The 23,441-nt window shown below is 45.6% G+C and overlaps 1 protein-coding gene across 1 annotated transcript in view; it reads right to left on the reverse strand.

Moving 5' to 3' along the window:
* IRS1 (insulin receptor substrate 1) overlaps positions 1 to 22,856 on the reverse strand; it is a 49,221-nt gene extending 26,365 nt beyond the window's left edge. The window contains exon 1 of the mRNA XM_033069059.1: positions 18,269 to 22,856. Coding sequence (XP_032924950.1) covers positions 18,292 to 21,825 — 3,534 coding nt within the window. The 5' untranslated portion in view covers positions 21,826 to 22,856 and the 3' untranslated portion in view covers positions 18,269 to 18,291. The remainder of the gene's footprint in view (positions 1 to 18,268) is intronic.
* Between the last annotated feature and the right edge of the window lie 585 nt (positions 22,857 to 23,441).

Here is a 23,441-nt window from a genome sequence, read left to right on the forward strand (position 1 = left end):
CATCTGAGAACTTCCATCCAAAGGGTGAGACTTCTTACCTTCAGCAGAATAGTGCAGGACACTCAACATTAAAAGAGAGAGTGCTTGGGTGTTTTCATTCCTGCTGTTTCTCTCAAGGAATACATCCTCACTCTTATGACTCATTGGATTGTCATTTGGATGGTGAGAAGATGAGCAGCAGGTTACAGTCGTGTGGCTTCTATCAATTCCTTCACGGCCAGAGGCCTCAGATTACAAGTTTATTCTTTCCAAACTCAGCCCACTGAGCCCACAGCAAAGGTCACCCATCATGTATTCCACATATGAATTTTTAGGTTTCTTCTTTTTAAGTAAAAATTTCATTGACTAATTTTGGTCTTTGAGTTCTGCTTTTAATTTGGCATTTCATGAAAAGATCCAGAAAGATTTTCTTTGAAGTTAATTATTTTCCTTCTCCTTTATCTTTCTAGTCCTAAAATATGAGGGAAAAAAAATCTTTATTTCTCCTTCTTTGGAAGAATGTCTTAAGCTTTAATCATTTAATCATTGTTGCAAAAAAAAAAAAAAGCCTACATCTGTTCCTAATTTTCAAATAAGCAGTAAGATGGCAAAGATTTCACATCAAAATGCTTGCAGATCTGAGGCACAAAACCTAGAATCTACCTTGTGGCACAAAATGCATCCCCTTCTAGCACCTAACTGCTGAGACAACTACTGATTTATGCTTGCACATCCAAGTGAAATAAGTGGGTAAGGTAAACTCTCAGCTCACCTGCTGTTGGTTCTCTGACAGGCTTACAGTATAAGCCTCAGTCATGGTGTTTTTTCTCTTGCCTAACTGCTACAGAGAGTTCACAGTGACACATTTCCCAAGGAGCAAGAGCTTGTATGGTTCCATAAGCACAGAGAGAGCACACAGAAAGCCTTTCAGGAAAGCTATTCAAGAGTAAACAAACCAAAACAACAACAAACCCCTCACCTCACTACATTCAGCACAATCATTCCCATTTCTATTAAGAACTGGAAATCTTCTTTTAAAAAACCCAGAAAGCTCTTCATAGCTGAAGGACAGAAAAATTAGTGTAGTAATTAACACTCCTAAGAAGACATTCAGGTTTTTAACCAGAGGTGTTCAGTGCTGGTTTGGTATCCCTGACTTAGCAGGTATGAGACAAGACCATGTAAGGAGATGCAGCTTCTGCAGCCGGGGCTGAAAGCTAAACAAGAAGTGCAGTAGCTTCTAAAAAACACATTAGACTAACCATAAAGGATGAGATTTGGCTGCTTAACATCAAATGGGTTTATACAAAAACAAAACAAAAGAACCTCTGTGCATAAGGCTCACTTCCAGCCATTAGACTTAGAAAGTTTTTATGAAACTAATGCAGGAAAAAGAACAAGCCCCTTCTGCTTCACACCGTCATTATTGCCCTGGCCAAAGAAATAAACACTTTGGAAAATGAATTAAAATGTTGCAAGGAGATGATGATCACTGTTTCATGTCTACTTGAAGCCTGTACAAGCCTGTCTTCTTGTTGCCATAAATGTTCCCACCACACACAGCATCCCCCCTTTGCCCTGTCACCAGGGTCTGTAGCAGTACAAACAATGAAATTAATCTGAATTCTGATGTCTGGTCTCCCTAAGCCAGGTCACTTTTAGCCTGGATTAGATCCCTGAGGTAGCTGCCTGGCTCAGCTAACAGGAATGCGTATACTCAGGCAAGGAGGTGTCAGCATGGGAGCCAGGGTAAGAATTCTTCTTCAGTATGACAGCCTAAAAAGTAGCAGTGAAAGCATGCCCAAAGCTTCCCTCGTGCAGCCACTCGTGTACAAGTCCCATTCATGCTCTGAACTGACAGAGCACAAACTCTCCCTTGTCCAGAGGCTGTTCAGAGGCATGGCTGTAACCACACCTGCCCCAGTAACCCCCCTTCTTCTTCCTGGGAAGAGGAGGCCCAGATCAGACAGCAACTTCAGCTCAGCAACTGATTGAACACAGGAATACAGTCATACACTGCAACCAAAGGCATAAGGGGCTCACAGCAAGGGAGGGAAACCTGCTTTAGTCAATTGGAAGTTGAGCTGATGACTGAACCTTGAATAGCCATGCATACCTGTGGTCCACACGAGCAAACAAAGTCACTGAACTTACCCTGGTTAAAATTATACCCAGCTGTAAAACAAAAACCTCAAATAACCCTGATCTGGTATGAAATGTCTCTGTGTCCACCCCAAAGGTCTAAATGAATCTTTCACTCCATGCCGTGGCTTCCATTTGCCCAGACGAGCCACCACTATGCATGGTATTGAAACACTTGTATTAAAATGCTCCCTTCTTTAATTCACACTTGTTGTTTCTCTGTGTAAGTTTGTATGTAGGCCAGCCTTTAATATTTTTTTCATGCTTAATCAAAGCCTTGTGTGTGAGGACACTGCCACACAATAACTTGGTACTATTCAGCCAAATCAGAACACCCTATGTTCAGCAAACAAGAAGTATATGAAACAGATTTTACAAATCTATGACATACACGTCAGAAATATTTCACAAGTGATTTTAATTTCAAATTTTTGATTATCCTTTTTCTCTGGAAAACAATGCTCTTGACCAGATTGACTTCAACAGCCCAGAGCATACAAGTCATTCTAATGCACACATACACTTCCACAGGAAAGAAAGAATTAGAGCAACTAAGAGTTCAATAGCATTCACTATCAGCTTTTACATACTGATAAAGAACCCTTGGAAAAGAACATTTCTGCACATACAGCAGTTCTACAGCACTGCAAAACCTACCTATACCCCCTGTGCTCTGAGGAAACGTCACACCAATGAAGTCAATGGATGTTTTGTTGCCTATTGTTAAATGATGAAATACCTCCAACAGGCACTGTTCTCTTCAATTTTTTTTTTAAACACCCAAGACACACCTCTGTATTTGAAAAGAGAGGAAAGAATTAAAGTTCTCTCACTTCCTCACTCAAAAAATACTCACTGCTTGGATTAGCCACTAAATTAACTTCAGCTGTAGAGAAAATGACTCATTAAACAGAACAATCAAAAATTTCACTGGAGAGAAGGGGAGGAGGTAAAGAGAACTTTAACCTTCCTCCTCTCCTGCCAAATAAATGACACAGTAGTTTGAAAAAATAAGCAGAATGCAGTAACACTTCTCAATAAATAAGGCTCAAAACAGAAAGTTAGAAAACTGAAGCAGAGGAAAAAACCAAAGCCAAGCTACAGAAAACTGTAGCAGCTCTTGGAGCACTTTAATGTTATAACTGTACCCAACTACATCTGGAAACACTGCATAGAGCAGCAGAAAGGCTGACTTATCTTTAAGAGGCTACTTCTTAATGTAGATCATAATGTCAGAAGTTGAACAAATAGTTAAAGTTTTGTTTGTACGATCACGCATCTGCCGGACAACAGACATCCAGTTTTGTAATACACCACTGGGGACAAACATGCAAGAGATGTTTTAATAAAAGAACAAAAGTTTTCTTCCACAGACTCATCTGAATTGCTGTGAGACCAATAGGAAATGTTTTAGGGAAGCTGATGTTTCCTTCTATCACGGTCAGTTACTTTTTGAATCCTCCTATAATCACTAAATTTGACTGAGAATTGGGGGCAGAAAGGTGGGAACCCTGCCTGTTTCTCATATGACATCTTGAGTAACTACACCAGAAGGTCTGGATGACAGCTATATGAAGTCATTACAGCTACTTTTCATTTTCACCTGAAAATATTTCCCACATATATATGACCTTATCTAAACTACAAAGGCTGATTTGTCAGTGTGGATTTGGGTTTTGGCAGAAAATATTTGTTTGAGAAGATGACCAACATGGACAGCTAAATTAGCATGAATACTAAAGGACCAAGCACAGGTTTGGCAGTAAAAGATGTCTTTTTTCAGATACAGACTACCTAAACCAAAAAAAGCCATAATTGAGAAGTGGGTTTTTTTTTTTCTAACAGCATAAACACACTTATACTACACTCCCACTTCAAAGCAGCACCTCCAGGGTGAGCGAAGAAGCAAACCCACTTCGATAAACCCTCTCAGATTCTCATCTAGCACACCTGCAAAGACTGCCTGGGCTGAGGGACTGGTGCTGCAGTGGTCAGGATCACAACCCACTAAGGGCACAGTTTCACAGCAACCCTGTGGACAATCTCAGACACAGCTTCTGCAGCAGGCAGAAACAGCAGCAGTGTAGGCCAAGACAAGCATGGTTTCAAGGGCAGTGTAAGGCACTAATCACATAAGGTATTCTACGTCAAGTTTTGCTGCCTGAAAGAATATAGCAGATGAGGTTTCACAGTTGGTTTTAACCAAACTAGGAGCTAGCTGTTTTCTAGAGAAATGGTTCCAAATTTCCACCTAAACACGTTCCCAAGTGCTCCCCAGGTGATGCCAAAAACAACTCTGCAGAGGAATACATGTCCAAGGAGACAGAAACAATAGCGTGGACTTCCATTCCTTTAGGATGATGGTAAACCTGTGTTCTGCATTCTGCTTCTGAAGTGCAGTGATTGCCTGTACTTACTGCAGCTTAATTCTGTCAGATGTACCTGCTTGAACTAAGCCCTACGGAATCAGAACAAAGTCACAACAATGGTAAAACCTGCAAGTATCAGCCAAGGATGCGCAGATAAAGCCAAGGAAACAGATTCCAGACAATGACTTGTATCACCCTTGACTTCATAAAACCAAAGCAAAACTTTTCCAAAAATTACAGTGAAGAACGGTAAACTACTACAAGAGTGCATCAGTTAAAAACACAGATTGGAAAGTCCTACAAATAACAGGAGTCCTGTAATGCAAAGGCTACCATGACATGTTCTGTAGTCCTCTTTTTTTCCGTACATATGAAGCAATCCTGCTAATAGTCTTTTGCTCTTACCTGTTCCTTCAACTCAAATGCAAATGCTGAAATGTGACCCAAATCTGTGATTAATATCACATGAGTTATTTGATAAAGGAATAAAAGCTGATGAGATACTATAAGAAACACAGAAGTAAACAACCTTGAATCAAGCTAGATCAAACATCACCAATCTTCATGAGAAGAAGTTTTGGAAAAGATTAAATAACCAAGGTAGGAGATAAACTAGATGTTGAATTACAGATAATTTTGTAGCCCTTTTGAGCTAACTCATTACTATAGCTAATTAAAATTAATAGGGTTTCACTATTAATTCAAACAGAACAGTGTAGTAACAGCTTCCAGAAAAAGAAAAAAAGAAAAACTGTTAAAGGGACACATTCTCAATTGAGGCATGTTGCTCTAACCCCACCAACCTCAAGTAAGTACAGCAATTTACAACAACTGGAGATTCCTCCCCTTCCACACCTAGGTGAAAAACAATTCATAGCCCTTTCATGCAGAAGGATCATTCAAACTTTCCTCCAAAATATGCCTACACAAAACTTATGAACATGTTAGAGGAATTTTTTTCCTCTAACAATTCTTGGCAGATCAACACTTTCCACTGCTGCAATCCCACAATGTTATCAGCACAAGGCTTCATTCATACCTATGTTTACAATTTTATAGCAGCCTATCAAGCTAAGAGATTATGAATCATTCAAGCCATTAAAGTCCAATTACATCAACTGAAATCTAAGTTTCCCGGCATTATTCCAATTTCTCTTTCTGCTCACTCAGCCCCTGTACCCCTTCCTACACAACTTTCCCTTCCCTGACCGTGTGAAACTTCTCTTACAGAAGACCCAGGAGCTGACCAATTTACACAGCATGCCTGTCACTCTTACCCTTCAATACATTTAACCACCACTTTTCTGTACTTGTGGTTTTGCCCTCTCCTCTCTCCCACCCAGCTTCCTATCATTTCATGGATTGTCTGCTCCTGCTTCTCTGGGTCAGGCAACATCCTGTATCCAGGTCCTTCGGCACCTACCCTTCATTTCTGCATCATTGTATCAGTTCAAATAAGTCTAATTATCATGTACATACTGACACTTGGCTTCACGGTGGATTAATTCAAATTAAAGTGATTTAAATATTCAAATTTAGATTACAAAACGAGGAAACTTTTTTTAATGTCCTTAATGGTCATTCTCAAACACTAATAACCACTAAATCATGATGATCTCCAATATAACCTTTTAATTTAGCATTTAATATAATCTCTAGTTAGACAATACTATTAGTGTATATTTATGCAGATTCTTGACACGAAATTAATGACCAACACATGTCACTGTTTAGTAGCTGGTTAAATTTCATATTATGACTTTTCAAGCTCTGTTTGAATGAAAACAGGATGAAAATCCCTCAACACCTAATGAAGTTACTTAACAAAATGAATGTTGCATTTAAAAACTTTTTTTTCTTTTTTTTAAGCCTCATCTCTTTAGTAGGTGAAATTTAATGAACTTGTCTACTGTGGAATTCAAAATTTCTGATTTTGTAGAGTTCTTTTTTTTACTAAAAAACTTAAGAAATGAAAGCTGTTCCCCCATCTGATCTCATTCAGTTTTGGAAAAACATTAGGCTACTTACACTAAAATGAAAATAAATTTCTCTGGGTATCTACTGAAGCAGCTGCTGTTCTCAGAAATGAGGTTTTAGCACTTCAAACCCCACACATGTTCACTAGAGCAATGGGTTATTTCCTCTAAAATTTGGTATTGACATTGAGTGTCTGTCTTAATTTAGGTAGCATTAATATATTACAGCATACTTAATCCTGAATACAGGTTTATTTTTGAGAAAGCAAGACAAAAATTACATCAATCTGAACCACCCCACCTTCTCAACCTCAGCTTGCCTTCTCCAGGGATGTGCTACCACCACCTCAGGGTCAAAACAGAATTTAAAAGAAATGTAAATATTTGCTTTCTTCCTGGGAAAGTATACACAGGGAAGAGGGGAAAAAGAGGGGATGTTCATATGGGGAATTGCATCAGTATAATTAGAGAGTTTTAGCAAGCTGGTAAACGTCTGTGTAGGCAATCCCTTCACTCTGAAGGGTATTTCCTAATTAAAAATATGCACCCCATTTTCCAGAGCCTTCCTACTGAAGAAATGTCTCACCACTGCTGCCCAATTAGATCAAATTGGGTGGCTGGCTCTTTTTGTTGTGTGCATGATAATACAAAGACTCTCCAAGTTCCTGCTCAACAAAGGCTTGTGTGAAACAGGCTTTGAAGACACAATAACATTCCTCTTGCTTGAGTTTCAAGCCCAGAGGCTAAAAGCACCAAGTAACTATTCATTCTTCCATCTTGAGACACATTCCTAATCTAGTTCAAAGGCCTGAAAAAACATGCCCTAGCTACATGCCTGCACACCTTCAGCAGGGCTTTTCCCTTCTATCAGAGCTTGCTGGAGAAAGAAGTTTCATACAGAAAAAAATTAAATACGTTTGAGAGTTTTGTTTCACTTTTAAGAACTCTTAAATTGTTCAAAGGATTCAAGATTGCCTTGCATATGAATTGATCAGCTATATTAATCCATTGAAGAGTAAAGTTCACCATTTACATGTTTAAAGTACAATGCACAGTGCACCCTGACTTCTGCTCCCAAGAAACAGCTGTGGGAGGAGAGTGTGCACAGCAGCTGGAAAAGGACAAGGGATGATCTGGAGCTGTTTGGATTCCACCACTGCTCTTTTACTTCATTTCTGCCTCTGTTTTGAACTCAAATTGGTAAGATAGATGTAAATCACACATGGCTATCCCACCCATATCAAGATATGCAAGGCATTCAAGAACATTATGCATCATGTTCACAAGATGATGATAAAGGCAACAAAATACAAGATTATTTCCAAAATACTGACACTAGAACAAATATTAACCTTCAACAAGGAAAAATATTTACAGTTTTCAACATACAGCTTCCTAAACAAACTAAATTCCTCTTTATACATTTCATTTTGCTGTTTCTCAGAAAGCTGAGTGCCATTATGCGTGAAACGAGGAAATATAAACAATTACTGAAGAACAGGCTAGCCTAACTACAGTTACCATATCATGGTATGGAACCAGCAAACAGGAACAGTGGAGGAGGCAGATGGGAGTGAAGGCAAGCTGCTCACATCTGCCCAAAACTCCTGCAGGACCCTCTGCCAGCCAGTCTGCTTTTTGGGATTCCTGAACTACACACAGGAGATAAAAAGTCTCCTTTGCTAGCAATAGTTTTCAGTACACCTAAACCAAAGTTTCCTTACCTGTATTTCATTTTATATCTGCAATCAAGCAATTAACTCTTTAGTACTCCTGAATTTCCTGCTTTTTTTTTTTTTTGTAAGAGAAACAATCTGGTTTTAATTTTGTAATTTAGTTGACACTATTAAGAAAAAAAAAAAACCAACTGCAATCTGCAACACAGAAAAGTGGTCCAAATGCTAAAAATACTGTAACATAGCAAAGCATGAAGGGATGGTACAGTGTGCCTATGCTTTGCAAGCAAAGAAGTAAAAAAGAGAAGCAGGGTAAATGTAACAGGTTAAAGAGAGGTAATTTTTTCAATTTTAACAATACTGTTTCCACCTGTCAAAAATATATTTTTGTCCTTCTAAAGATTTCTATTAGTCTACTTAACTTTCCCCAAATGAAAATGGTTCAGTTTGAATTTACCATCACTGCAAAAGGCTGAGTGTTGCTCATTTTTCCCTTCATGTAGCCATGGTACAGATCTTCATTCCCATCAAAACAAGGAATGCATTACCTTACTGACATCCAAGAGTCATTCTGAATCCTGTGGCAAGCTGAGCTGCCCTACCTCTTTCAAGGACTACACAACTGAGCTACCTACTGTTGGTCATTTCCAAGAAATACAACTGTACTATGAAAGGAAAATCTTTGTGGATAAATTCCAAAATAGGAAAAAAAGTAAGATAACATTGTCTTAGCCTCAACTAAGTACACAACTTGTTAGTTTATGTCCTCATTGCTATATAATATTCTGCTCCATAAATGCCCCACTTGCTATTTTGAAGAAACAAGCAATTCAGAAATTGTGATCAGGAATTGCAAGAGAGGAATCACTAATCACAACAGCACACACTTTTCTGAGGAAACAAAAATTAATCCTATTTTTCAGAGAGCACTCAGCCAATGCCACCAGCATTTACCTACAGCACCTGCGTGAGCCAGAAGTGAACAGCCACCATCGCTTCAGCGAAGTACCCAACCTTTATTTCTCTGTGTATCACCACAGAGACCAAGTACCATGAAAAAGCACATTGTACCATGCAGGGAAGGCTGCAGACTTTACAGCCCTATGAGATGTCAGGCACAGCAAAGGACACTCTGTTACACATGTGCCTTCTCCAGCAAAGAGAGAAGTTCTGTATATCTCCTATTTTAGTATCTGTGTGAAGGCTCTAGCATCACAGCTGACAGTGAACTCCCAAACACTTTTCAATCACTTGCACAGGAACCATCAAGCCAAACTGGGCATTGCTGGAACACCACTGTCTCCTTGCTCTAGCAATTTTCAGGATATTTCAGCGAAGTGCCTAAGCATCACTTGCTTGGACACCAGCACTCCCCTGCAGCACATACAGAAAGCTTCCAAGCTCCAAGTTTGTCTCTGAAGCCAAAATGTCTCCCCTGTCACTCATTTCCTGCTCTCTAGGGGTTAAAATTCTCTTTTCTAACACAGCAATCTTCTCTTCACAATGAAGGCCAGATGGCTGAAGATAAATTACCATCCAGTGCTTTAATCTAAAAGATTCCCTCACTGACACACATCAGCTGTCACTTGAGGTGTCTGCATCTCTCACACAGCACAGGGCGTGGGAAGCTCAGGTCAGACCTGAAACAAGTGGTAGCTCCAGCCATGATGTTTCAAGCTCCCCACCTCCCTTCCATTCCTTTGTAGTCACTTACTGATACGCTGATAAACAGAAGACCTCAGCTGAGATATGCTGTAAGAGGAGAAACAAACTCAATCTTCTACCTCCCATGTACACTTCTTGAGGTTCTTTTACTCTCCCAATGAAGACACACACAACTCTCAGCACAGCACTTACACACTCGCTGGTGATGCACAGACATGCAGCTTGTGAGGAGGATGATGGGAGGGTTTGTTTTGCTTTGGTTTGGTTTTAATTCCACAGTTCAGTGAAGTAAGGGCAGAAGGAACCCATACAATCAGAGTGGCTTAGTCTCCTCCACTCCAGCTTCAATCTCTTCATTACTCCAAGGAACTGTACCACTGAAGGAAAGCTCCCATGCACAAACTAGTTAAGTATTTTACTGACTGGCAAATCCAGCTTATGGAGTTCCTACCCTATAGTTATGTCTTAACAAATATTTGTGCATCACACTGAAAGCTGGACTGCTGAAACTAGACAGGAACCAAGGCTGCTAGTTAATTCCCACTTTTTCTATTCACACAGATTCCATATTTCAAAGGAAGCACATATAATCTTTAGCTGCCTTAGTGGTTAAAAATGTCCCAACCTACACAGGCTGGAGGGGATGGGCTGAGGCAGAAGAAGAAGAAACACAGTCAACTGAAGCTGTAGATATTCCCAGACTCTACATTCCTCCATTATATAATACATATCATCAGAGAGTTCAAATGTGCAAGTACACTTCAACAGCTCTACTAGCTGTGAAGTGCACAACGTCCTCCTGAAGCATATCATACTTGAAAATTTAACAGGTCATTTCTTCCACATTTCCAGCTTCCAAAAAAATAGAATTTTACAACAGTGGACAAAATGTACACACGTAAATCTTCTGTGATACACCATGGAACAGTACATTTCACCTTCCAGCTCAGGTGGCTGACACCAGATCTTCTAACTAGACCCCCAAATTATTACAAGCACTTGAACACACACAAACTTCCATTGTCTCATCTACCTGATCAAAAATTACTCTGAAGAAAATACACTTCACAATTATCCAAGGTTAAATCTCTAATAATAGTCTTCAGAGAACATGACCTAGATATGTCAAACATGATCAGAGAGACATATATCAAGACATCCTTCAGTTAGTTAAGAGTGCCAGGCTTATTTAAATCTCCTTTATCTGTTCACACCTTGGCTTTTGTTAAATTTCGCATCAATTCTGTAAGCAGAGAGTAAAGCTGTTAAACTTGTGAATCTTTTTTTTAAGTTACCAATGTCTCTCCCTTTCTATCTCTATTTCATGTAGTCAAAATAACAATAATCACCATTTATCAAAGCCCCAGAATTGTGTAAAAATAGAATAATGCTATTCACTTTTATGAACAGGTACTCTAACACATCAGATCATGTACAGATGACCAAAAGCCAGCTCTTACCTTTCTGACAAGTTGGGAATTCAGACATATTTGTCGGTATTAATATATTTGCTTGCAGCTCTTACCACAAAATGAAAACCACACCTGCTGTAACAAGCCGCAATAGCTCCGCCATTTGAAATTTTCTTTTACAATATATTCTTTAAATTAAAAAAAAGCAAGAGAATCTATACTTACTAATCCAAAAGACAAATTATTAAAGTAATGAACCCAAATAAAATTTGTAATTGTCCAAGTAGTACCAAGTAGTAGAGTGTAAAGAAAAACATGCAGTTTAAAAAAACGTCTGTGAACACAGTCTTCCTTTTATTGTATACCTTTTAGAAAATCAAGGGGTTTTAAGGCTAAAATTCACTCATTCTTACTTATCTTGTATTTAATTCAGATTAATATCTGTGTTTTACTGCTGTGGTTGTGACAGGGATACTACAAGACAAAGAATTCAGGAAAGAAGAGCTGGAGGTAAATTCTGCTTGCCTTATTAAGCAAATCATCCTGTTAAAGTCAGCAGAATATCCAAACACTATAAAAAAATTTAAAAATCCAATAACAAATAAGGAATACATGCACTCCTTAAGTAGAAGTGTCCATCCCTGTAATAAAGAAAAAAATACAAAAATACAAAAAAATACAAAAAAACAAAAAAAACCCCCAAAAAAACAGAAAGAAAAACACCTTCAGAAAACTGCTCTGCCATGCAAAATGAGCACGTCTAGAACAAACTTTGTGTATATCCAAGTTCTCCACATTTCTTTGTACTCATCCTCAAACTTTCAAATATCACTATCCCAGTTGCTGTCAGATCACAACACCTTGCAATTCTACATCATCCTGCCAGTTTCTGTGTCCCCCAAGTAACTTCTCTCTCATTTCCATCTCCTTCCAGTTTCTACAAGTGCTCCTCAGACCATTCCTCAAGTTCCCCATTATCTTATGTCAGCACCCCCCAGGCTCTCCTAGCCACAGCACAGGTCCCATGAACAGCTCTCCCCTCCTTTTCCCTCTCATCTCTTGAAGGTATTTCATAACTCTGTCAACCAAACACAGTAATTAGCTTTCACTGAAACTTGGCACAGAGGTTAAACCTAAAATCAAATTCATTTTGGAAAATAACACCTATTTCTCTTCCACATCACTGGACACAAAAATTATTCTTAAAGCTTATGTGACTTTATTCACATAACAATCAGTACTGAACAGATTAATTTTCAGGGTTTCAATAAACTGTGAAAAAAACCTCCACTTTCTTCACAAACAAGCTATTATACAGTTACTCATTCAAAAGAATATTTGTGTACATTTACTTTCAGTACTTGCACTCATGTATTTAGGAAGTCATGAAAATTGTACAGTCCTAATGAATAGAAAATTTTAGCCATCATAAAGTAGTCCTGAAACAATGCAATATACTGAAGATATCAGTCAAATAACACTCCCATTCCACAGTTACTTGCTGCATTTTATTTAAGAGCTATAATTCTCTATTTACAAGTGTTATCTAAGGAAATTTATGATCTCTCTATAGTTGCTATTAAACATCAGCATTGTCCTCACCCTGCAATGTCCTGTTTCATTTTCAAATTTAAACCACATTCAAAAACCAGTTTAAACATTAACTAAATGTGAAAACCATGTGCTAAAGATGTCCAGGTAGTACCTCATAATCATATGAATTTGTTTATAAATCATTCTGTTTCAGTTTTTAAGCCAGGAAAACAAGAGAGTAACACCTAAACCCATTAATTATAAACCTGTGGTCTTGTTAAACAAGAGAATTGCAAATATGCAAGTACATGGAGACACAGGCTCAATTTTGGCAAATAATTAAGTATGGCGAAAAACTGGTGTGTGCATACAGTAAGAAATGCACTGTTTTGTCTACAGTAATACCCATAAAGCATGAAAAACTTTCATAACATGCTGGTATTTACCTTGGTGCTGACCCAAAACTGCAGAAACTTCTGTTCTCCAGTTTGGGAAACACGCCCCTAGAAACATGCCCTTAATTTAACTGTACAAGTCTTGTTTTGGCACCCTTGGGGGTCTCTTCCAACGCAGGATATCCTATGACTTTATGAATTGGTGTTTCTGTGTTCCACCTTAAGTTTTAACTTGAGAAAAAGAACACAACTATTGAAAACTATGAAAGAAAGTAATTTAAAAAGCAAGCAGTATCCCAATAAATATAAACCCCAGGTATATAGTATAAGAATGACATGAGGAATTTTCTGTTTACCATCATGTGTATTTTCATGAGAACCACACAAAAGTTTAGTTCTACCCTTAGAAGTGTTTTGCTTTAACTGGATACAGGCAAAAGGTCTAACAACCCTATAGATGCCTTTGTGCTGAATTCCCATTGTACTGTTTTCCATTTTCTTACATCATCAAAAAACCCCAAACCACCCATGCAGTGAGTGAAACAGTCAGCATCAAAGCCAGAGCGAGCCAAGTCACCACTTGCTTACACTACACATATTCTATTCTGTATTATTAGCACTTACACATTCAGGAGTTCTCAGTCATCAACAAAATGGAAATGAAGCTTTGAAACTCTGGAGATCAAAGCAAGATAGCTGGATTTATTCTACTATCCTGCTACAGCATTTCCTGTTTCTCAGAGCCAACATCTAATGGTTTCCTTTTTGGAATATTTTTTGACTATATACTCAGAACACAAGCTATCAGCAGTTCATTTTTAAAACCCTTGCTCATTTGAGGAGCCTTCTCACAGCAGCCCTAAAAGCAGGATCCACAGCAACATCTGCTCACCTGTTGTCTTAGGTTTGTGTGCAGGGTTTTGGTAGCAGGGGGCAACAGGAGGGTTCCTCTGAGAAACTGCTGGAAGCTTCCCCCAGGTGTGACAGAAGCAGTGCCAGCCAAGACAGACGTGCTGCCTGCCAAGGCCAAGAAGTGCCACTGACAGTGGCAGCACCTCTGGGATTATGTATTTAGGAACAGGAAAAAACCTGCACAACTGCAGCAGAGCGAGGAGTGAAGATATCTGAGGCCACTGTGGATATAGGAAACTACTCTGCAGAGGAAGTAGCAGCAGAGACAACATGCAGTGGACTGGCCAAAACCCCCATTCTCATACTCCTGTGCTGCTGGGAGGGGTGGGGAAAAGTGTTTTAAGATTTAGTTTTTATTTCTTATTATCCTACTCTGATTTGATTGGTAATGAAAGAAACTAATTCGCCCAAGTTGAGTCAGTTTGGCCCATGACAGTAACTGATGAGTTATCTCTCCCTGCCCTTATCTTGACTCATTAACCTTTTGTTGTATTTTTTTCTCCCCGTCTATCTGAGGAGGAGAGTGATAGAGTGGATCTGGTGGGCACTTGATGTCTTAACCAGACCAGCCCATCATAAGTGTGCATGCAAAACTCTAGGCAGGAGGAAAATGCCTCAGGGCTAACACGGCTCTCTCCCCTCAATTTTTCCATGTCATGGGCTGGTGTTTCCCAGCACAACTTGGCAACTACAGCAATGTGTACTTCCAGCTACAGCATAAAAGGATACTCGTCAGAGGATCCAAGCACCAAAGAGTCACCAGGCTAGGCTGGACGCACACAACAGTACTCAGTTCTCTAAAGCAGAGGTAAAAGTTTGGGCAGGAGAGCATACAGAACTGCACCAAAACTATAGCACTTCTAAATAGGAAAAAAGAAGAGAGCTAGCGCAGGGCCAGCTGTTTGGAAACAGCCAAGAATATATGACAGGGAAGGAAATGGGATTGGAGAGTGCAGAGGAATGCTGTGGGTAAGAGAGAAGTGGTTTTCAATTAAATTTGGGGAATAACATGATTATTTCAGCCAGTATCCTTATCGTTAGGAGAAACAATTACACTAGAAAGAGAATAAAAATACTTCAGAATCTAATGCCTGAACAACTTGGAGGTAGCTGGCAGAGGACAAGGGGGCAGAGAAAAGGACAGGAGTTAGCAGGTTTGCATCAAAGTAGCAACAATCATTTTACCCATTAGGAGACGAATAGCTAACATTCGGGGTCATTGTCTCGTAGATGGCAACAACAAAGTTCCAGAATGGATAAAACAAGCATTATCCAGATAGTTTTGGCCTTTCAGATGGAGTGGAAGATTGTTCTACTGTGGGGGGAAAAAAAGCATTTGCAGTCCCTTTGCCACTTCTGAGATTAAAAGTATAAACAATAAGCCATGAAAGAGAGGGAGGGTAAAGAAGGAATACTTAGTGCAGCCTTCCCCAGCCCTTGTTCTGATACCAGCAGCTTCACCTTTCCCTGCTCAGCTCCACATGTTTTCTCCTCTCTGTTGTACCTGCAAAAGGACCAAGTAGTTTCTCCCTCACCTTTCACTTGCTCAGACACCAACAGGAGGAACCACAACCACAACCTCCCCACTCTCAGCTGCAGCCTGAACAGCCTCCTTGGCAAGGAGCACAGGGGAAGCTGGCCAACCAGGCACAGCCTACTCTGCTGCTCACTGGGAAAGTCAGGCAAAGCTTTGGAGAACTGGAGCACCCTTACTGCACGTGGAGTTTTCAGGTGAACGGTTCAGCTGAAGGTGCTCAACAACTTTTTCAGGCATGGGACTGTGCAAGCAGTCCCTTAAATCACTCAGCTCCAGGTAGGTTTTCTTAAGAATGGCATAAGATACAACCTACAGGAACAAGTCTCCTGCCAAACCTAAGTTTCACCTCCAAAGCAAAAAAGCACATGTCAAAAAATAGCTGTAAAAATGGTTTAGTATGAATGAAACGTTGTTGGGTTTCTTTCCTTAGCACACTCAAGAGATGAGTCAGGCTGAATTTTGCAAGGGAAGCTTCAGTTGGTGGCAAGAAATCTAGCCTGAGAAATAAGAGTCCTGGGGGTTAATGTCTGAGAAGGCTACAAGCAACCAACAAAGCTTTATAGTGGGAAGGAAGAAGGATCAGCCATGGCTCAAACTCCCCATATAATTACAACCCGATTCTTCCCTTGCCTCCCAGAAGAAGCTGTGCCTCCTCAATCCAATCCTAATTTTGGGACGTAAGAACCAACTTCAAATAACAATTACTCTATTACACTGTATTTTACACAATGCTGCCCTTAAAACATCTGCATAGCATTTTTCAGCCAGTTCTTATACCAGGTCTTCCACATCCTAATCTTTCAGTGAACAGCGTAATCACAGCAGGTATCTACCTAACACCACCATGGAGAGCACTGCCACAGCTTTATGTTAAAGATGACACACAGTTCAGTTAAACAAGTTGTCCACAGCAAAAGGAAAGCAGTGCATTTGGAAAAAAAAAAAAAGTTTAAGGAAATAGTTATGACATTGCTCCCTGCCAGATATTCTCATACCCTTCATATATTCTTTATTTACCCACACACTGACCAAGAATCTTCTCTCACAGTTACTCCTCAGTCTCAGCAGTGCACAGGTGGGAGGGAACAGTGATGCTCCCAGCAAAGTGACTTAACTGCAGAACATGTTGCATCCTCTGGCAAAAATCCCCTTCTGAAGAACTCACAACACCAAGACCATCCTAAGCAGATACGGATTCCCAGGGTAACAAGAGCCATCTGCAAAAACAGGGCTCTTGCAAGCACATGCCAGAACTGAGAAAAGGTGTGGCTGTGTAAATTTGTGTACATTTTGTCACAAGTAATGTATGGTGACACTCAGCACAGTGCTGTCAGCCACAAAAATTACCATTTCCTACCAGTTACCACTTGAACTAGACTGGTAATATTTGCACTGATCTTAAGTCCCACCTCAAACTTTCAAATTAACCTGATATTCATAGGTCATGTAAGACTGACTTAATATTGCTTTGCTCTAAAGGGCAACAGAAGCAATAGCCAAGCAGCAAATGTGATGAGATTGTTTTGCTTTTATTCAGGTTATAAGGATGCAAAACATCTAAAAATCACATACGATCCCAGCATCACATCAACACCAGTCCTCAATGTTCCCTTCAGCACAGCCAACAGGTGACACAAATACTGAGATGATGTAAATAGTGGGATGAGATTCACCCCCTAATGTCACTGCATATATTCATAGTAATAGCTTAAACTGCTGTGACTGCTGCTGCTCAGGTATGTAGGAAACACCTAAAATCGAGTGATAAAATTTACTAGATAACTATCTGCCAGTACTTGCCTGCACCAAAACACTCTCCACCTTTCATGAAAGGACTTATAAAGGTGTGCTATACTTTGTGAGCTCTTAACAAGATCCATTGTTCTGTGCTGCATGAAACATCACACTGCTTCCAACAAGGCTCCTACTCATCTTACATGCAACAGCTTGGAAAGAAGATTTTCCTGAATTAAAAATTAAAAGCTTCAGGAAGAAACAGAACACCTCAGTCAACGCCAAAAACAGTTCATAGGGCTCATTCCTTGTGCTGTTTGTAACACCGTGTCAGGTGAGGGACAGCCACACGGTATCAACTCAAACACACGTGATAGATAAAATGCTCTAAAGGCTTTGAAGTCTGTTTTCAAACTCAAAGCTCCTTCCAACAAAACCGAATTAACAGCCCCGTGAGATAGATGCCCTTTAGCCGTGCACGTGTTAGCACGGATCACTGCTCTACTCTTGGCCACAAGGGTGATGATTACTGACCAAACCAGGATTACACTGGGAGTTTCCCGTCTCCAGTTCAATACTAGAAGTGACTCGTTTTCACACCCCTCTCCCACACACTTTTTGAAGCAATGCTAATTCTGAAAAGTAAAAAAACGTGGCAACACAATAAGCAGAGTATTGTATTCCCGGCTGAACAGGAGCGTCCAAAGCTGGTCTGGAAGCACTTCCCAGCCCGTGCAGGTGCGGGCCAGCGGCGGGATACCCGCAGGGATGCTGCACTCCTGGACGCTTCTGCCACTACAACATGCTGCAGTGATGCCAAAAGGCTCAAGGAAACCAACTCAACTCGCGGCTGCCCGCTCCAAGCCCTCGGGAAAGCCTCGACCCCCGGCCCAGCCCCTACCCCGAGCGGAGCCGCGCCCCGTCCCGCCCCGGCTCACCTTCCCCGGCGGGCGCCCAGCTCCTACATCTCCTCCCGCTTCTGGAAGCTGATGCTGGCGTACGCGCTCAGATCCTCGCCACAGTGGCCACTCCCGCGCTGCTGGCCCGGGGGCTTCGGCGGCAGCGGCTGCTTCGCCTCGGCGGGGGCGTGCGGGTGGTGGTGGCGGCGGTGGCCGCAGTCTCTCACCAAGTCCAAGTCGATGTAGTTGAGCCCGTTCTCCAGGGCGGGCGCGGCCCCCGGGTCCCGGCGGGCGGCCGCCTCCCCCGCGCCGGGCCGCAGCCACACGTTCTCGAAGGAGGCCGAGCTGTGCCGCTTCACCTCCTCGGCGCCCCCCGCGCCGCCGCACGGGAACGGTGCCCCTAGCCCGCCCGCAGCTCCGCGTGCCGCGCTCGGCGTAGAGGAGAAGGTCTCGGAGCTGTGCCGCCGCCGGCCGCCCTGCGGGTCGGCGCGGATCACCTTGGCGCTCTGGTTGCGGCCGGGGCTGAGGCTGACGCGGGTGAAGGCGCTGCCCGCGCCCAGGCCCCCCAGCAGGGAGGAGGAGCGCGGCGGCGCCGCCGACAGCTCAGCCGGCGGCCGCGGCAGCTCCGGGGACGCGGCGGTGGCGGCCGCCGGCGGCGGCTTCTCGGGGCCGGCACGGCCCCCCCGCACCTCGGCGTAGCTGAGCAGGCGGGCGGGCGAGCCGGGGGACGGGCTGTCCGCGTAGTCCGAGCAAGAGCCCCCGCCGGCAGCGGCGCCCCCCCGCTGCATCGCCACGTAGTCCCGGCCGAGCCGGGCTGCCCGCGCGGTGGCGAAGCCGGGTGGGCAGGGGGCCCGCGGCGGGCCCGGCTCCATGTTCATGTACTCCTCGGCGGCCTCGCTGCCCGGCGGCGGCAGGGCCATGCTCAGGGCAGCCGAGGGGAAGGGCGGCTTGTCACCGGCGATGAACTCGATGTTCACGTACTCACCGGGGCTCTTGGGCTCCGGGGGCAGCAGCACCGGGGGCTGCTCCCGTGCCCGCGGCAGGGTGCTGGCCTTGGGGCCACCCAGCGACAGCCGCGTGGGGCGCGCCAGGCGGCCCTTGGTCTGCACGGCCGTGTCCACCTTGCGCGGGGGCTGCGCCTGAGGCGGGGGGCCGCCCTCGGGGCCGCCGCCGCCGCCCAGGCTGTCGCTGCTGGTGGAGGAGGACGAGTCCTCGGCCGCGTAAAGGAGGCGGCTGGTGCCGAGCGCGATGCGGGGCTGAGGGCTGCCCTCCTCGGCTGCCCCCGCCGGCCTACTGCCGCCCCGCCGGTGCACGTGCTTGAAGGAGCGTGGCAGCGAGAAGTAGGAGTAGATGGGTTTGTGGTGCGCTACGGTGGCCGCCTCCTCGCCCCCCGGCTGCCCCGCAGCCCCGAAGTAGCAGTCGGGCGGAGTGCTGGTGGTGGAGCCGCTGGCCGGGGACATGTTGATATAGTCGCTGCCGCCGCAGGGGAGCTTCCCTTCGTTGCTCTCCACTGAGAGTTTCGGGTGGTGGCCGGCACCATTTGTCCAAATCTTGCCGTAGCCCGCAGAGCTGTTGTCGGGGGAGTAGCTGCCACTGGGGGACATCATCATGTAGCCATTAGAGTCCACTGTGGCTGGAGGGTGGCGGCCACCCCTGCCAGGGTTGATGATCTGCTGTGGGGCAGACACACTCTTAGGACTCATGGGCATATAGTCACCACCCTTGGGGGGCCCCCCACCACTGGGCACAGGGGCTACACCAGGTGACATGGGCATGTAGCCATCATCCGTGTGCGGGGCGGAGTTGGTCCGATGATGGCCACTGTCCATGTGGTGCATCTCCAGGCACTCCTCTGGGTAGGAGTGAGTGGGCACAAAGGCTGAGTGGCGGTAGGAGGGCAGCCTGCTGCTGCCACAGGGGTAAGAAGGCAGCATCTCTGTGTACTCCTCAATAGAGGCCACAGAAGACTGTGAGGGTGTCTTCTGGTGGGAGATGGTGGGCGAAGTACCTGCAGAGTGAGTCCGTTTTCTGAATGCCTTCTCCAAGTCAGGAACATCCTCACTACCACCTCGAGGACAGCAGGGTGTACTAGGATAGCGGGGCTGCTGCTGAGGGTGACAGGTGCGTGGGATGAAATGGCCATTGGGAGCAGCCAGGCTGCAGCAGGAAGAGGTGGCCTTCCCTCCCATGCAGATGTAGTTGAGGTCTTCATCACCGCGGGCAGGGGGTGTGTGTCCCAATGAATCAGGGGTTACACTGCGAAAAGAGCTGCGAAAGTCACACGGGCTTGAACCATACTCATCAGAAGAAATAAATCCACCATCACTAGGGGAGCCAGAAACTGAAGCGCTAGACCTTCGTGGAAACAGGCAGTCTGAGGTGGAGCCGTGGCCACTAGTGCTGCTGGATGACAGGCTGACTGGACTGGTGGCTGAAGGAGAGCAGCGTGAGGAAGGCATTGGGATGGACCGGCTGTGGTTGAGTGGAGGATGGAGCCTGGAGTTGCCGCGGTGTCTGTGTGAATGAGTCCGGTTAGCACTGGGACTAACTGGGCTACCATCCACAGAGGCAGGTCTTGACATTGTGCCTTCCCCATCACTCGATGCTCGAACCCTGAAAGAGCTGGGTTTGCCACCTGTACCTCCACCACCAGCGGGAGAGGTGGCCGTGACACTCTCAGTCCTGGACCGCCGACTGAGCCCCACTTGGCTCGGTGGAGGGTTGTTGACGTGGTGCCTGCGAAGGGGCACAGAGATTGGGTTGGAACAGTTTGAGGAGGACTGGCTCTTGCTGCGGGGCCGGAATTCCTCACTCATGGCTCGCATGGCCTCCAGGATAGTTTCATGCATGTTCTGTGCCACCACTGAATCATCCACTTGCATCCAGAACTCACCGGGTCCGGTGACAGCTGAGCGTCCCACCTCAATGAAGAAGAAGTTCTCAGAGTGACCACAGCGGCGGATATTGAGCAGCTGCAGCACCACAGCAGCCGCATCTGAATTCAGCTTTACAAAGCTGATGGTCTTGTTAGTCAGGCACAGGCGGTAGATGCCAATCAGGTTCTTTGTCTGGCCTAGGCCCTTAGGCTTCAGAATTACTTGCCAAACTTCCTTAAAAGCTGGACCAGGTGCTACTTCACCATAGCTGTCCTCACCTGCTTCCCCCAGTCCTGTGCTGCTGCCTCCAAAAGTGACATCGCTGTGGTGGTGGTGGTGATGGTGATGGAGGTGGTGGTGGCCTTTGGCCCTGTTGTGCAACTGCAGCAGCGCTTGGTACCAGCTCTCCTGCTCAGGTTCGCTGTCAGCTGCAATGGCAAAGTGCTCGTCCTTAGTGTAGAGGGCCACCAGGTGCTTGTTCTTGGAGTCAGCCCGTTTGTTGATGTTGAAGCAGCTTTCTAGTGGGATGGAGCGCTTGGGGGCCCCTGACTTGTGTCTCCATTTCTTCTCATTCTCGTAATACTCCAGCCGGGCGGGTCCAGACTCACTGGCTGCCCTCAGCACGAAAAATCGTTTATGCATGCTCTTGGGTTTGCGCAAGTAACCCACCTTTCTGACATCTGAGAAGAAGCCCTCGTTATTATCCGTGGGGCTGGCCATGATGAGAAGTGGTGGAGCTGTTACTGCAGCTCACAGTCTGCAAGACCCCAAAACAGCCAAGTCAGCCAGGAAAGGCAACCACCTAAAATAAAATTCATGCAACAACTAATAAAAAAACGAAAAAGAAAAAAAAAAAGGAAAAAAAGAAAAAAGGCAAAATAGCTCAGGATCCTCTTTTGAGAACGGGACGGGGGAGGGACAGAAGCAGGGTGATAGCAGCTGTTCAGTGGCAGAGGCAGCTTCCAGCACCAAATCAGAGTTTGTGTTGCTGTTTATGCCCAAATCGCGCTTAGACGGGTAAGCTCGTCCTTAAAAAGTCCAGTCCCGATCAGTCCAGACGAAAGTCTCGTCCCAAAATGAGCCGCCGGGAATGAAAAACGCATCTTCCCTTGCAGGGGTCGGGCTCCGGCGGGGCCGGGAGCGGGGCGGGGGTCCCTTTCCTCCGCTCCCTGCACCCTTTCCCCGGCTCAAGTTTGCCTCCGCGAGCAGCGATCTCTGTTGCAGATTAAATATCCTCTCGGGGGCGGAGATTGTTTTGCAAAGTCCGGGGTTTGCACCCAAAAATACACGCTGCTTTTCCCTCTCTCGCCCTCCTCCCCAAAAAAAAGAGAAAATTTTTAAAAAATGCCGCCCACAATACAACCCCCCTTCCCCAAATATCAGCGCCGAGGCTGCTGCTCCCGCTCGTGCGTGCGGAGGAGGCTGGCGACCCCATTCAGTCCCATCTCGTTAGGCAGAGAAAGTGCCATTTCCACACGCGGCGCAGCCCGGCAGCGGCGGGAGGGGAGGCAAGCCCGAGTGCCGAAGGAACATCCTCTCTTCCTCCTCCTCTTCATTCCAGGCGGCAGCGCCTCAGCGGCCGGCGGCGCGGCCCCCTCCCGTGCCCCAGCCCGCCGGGAGAGCGGGCACCGCCGCGGCGGCTCCTTCTCCGCCGGCTTCTCCTCGGAGTTTCCCGGCGCCCCGCACCAAAACAGGCGGCGGGGGCCGCGCTCGCCAGTCCAGCCCCCTCCGCCCGCCGCCGCGGCTCAGGCTCACTCCAAGGAGAACAACACGTGACGGCGCCAGTGCGTGGACCATCCCCGGAGCCGCCGCCGGGCTCCCGGCCAGCGCCGCTGCTCCGCCCTCCGCCCTGCCCTCATTCAGCGCGGCCGCGGGGCCGCCGCCGCCGCGCCCCCATTGGTGCCGCCGCCCGTCCGTCACGGCGGCGGCGGCGCCCGGCCGGGCTGGGGCGCGGCGCGTAGTAAAGAGGCGTAGACGCCATTCAGCGCCGTGTTATTTATACCCGCCGCCGGCCGCCTCTGCAGTGTGGCGGCTCCTGGGCCCGGCCGGGAGGGGAGCTGCTCCCGCCTACCCGCAGCCCTTGCCGCCGGCCTCGTGGGGAGGGGAGCGGAGCGGGGTCGCTGGGGCCGTGCCCGCCCCGCCCGCAGCTCGCTGCGCTCCTCGGGCTCAGACGCGGCCCCGGCGCTGCCAGCGCGGCCGGTCCCCAGCAGGGGCCTGGCGGGAGGGGGGCTTCTGCACGGCGCTGCCTCCACGGCGGGCGAGGCCGGGCCCCAGCAGCGCTCCGGGTGCAGCGGCTTCCCCGTCTCCCCGCGTCGCTCCGTGCTGAATTAAACCGA

Source organism: Catharus ustulatus, chromosome 10 (assembly GCF_009819885.2).
Source record: "Catharus ustulatus isolate bCatUst1 chromosome 10, bCatUst1.pri.v2, whole genome shotgun sequence".
Taxonomy (NCBI): Eukaryota; Metazoa; Chordata; class Aves; order Passeriformes; family Turdidae; genus Catharus; species Catharus ustulatus.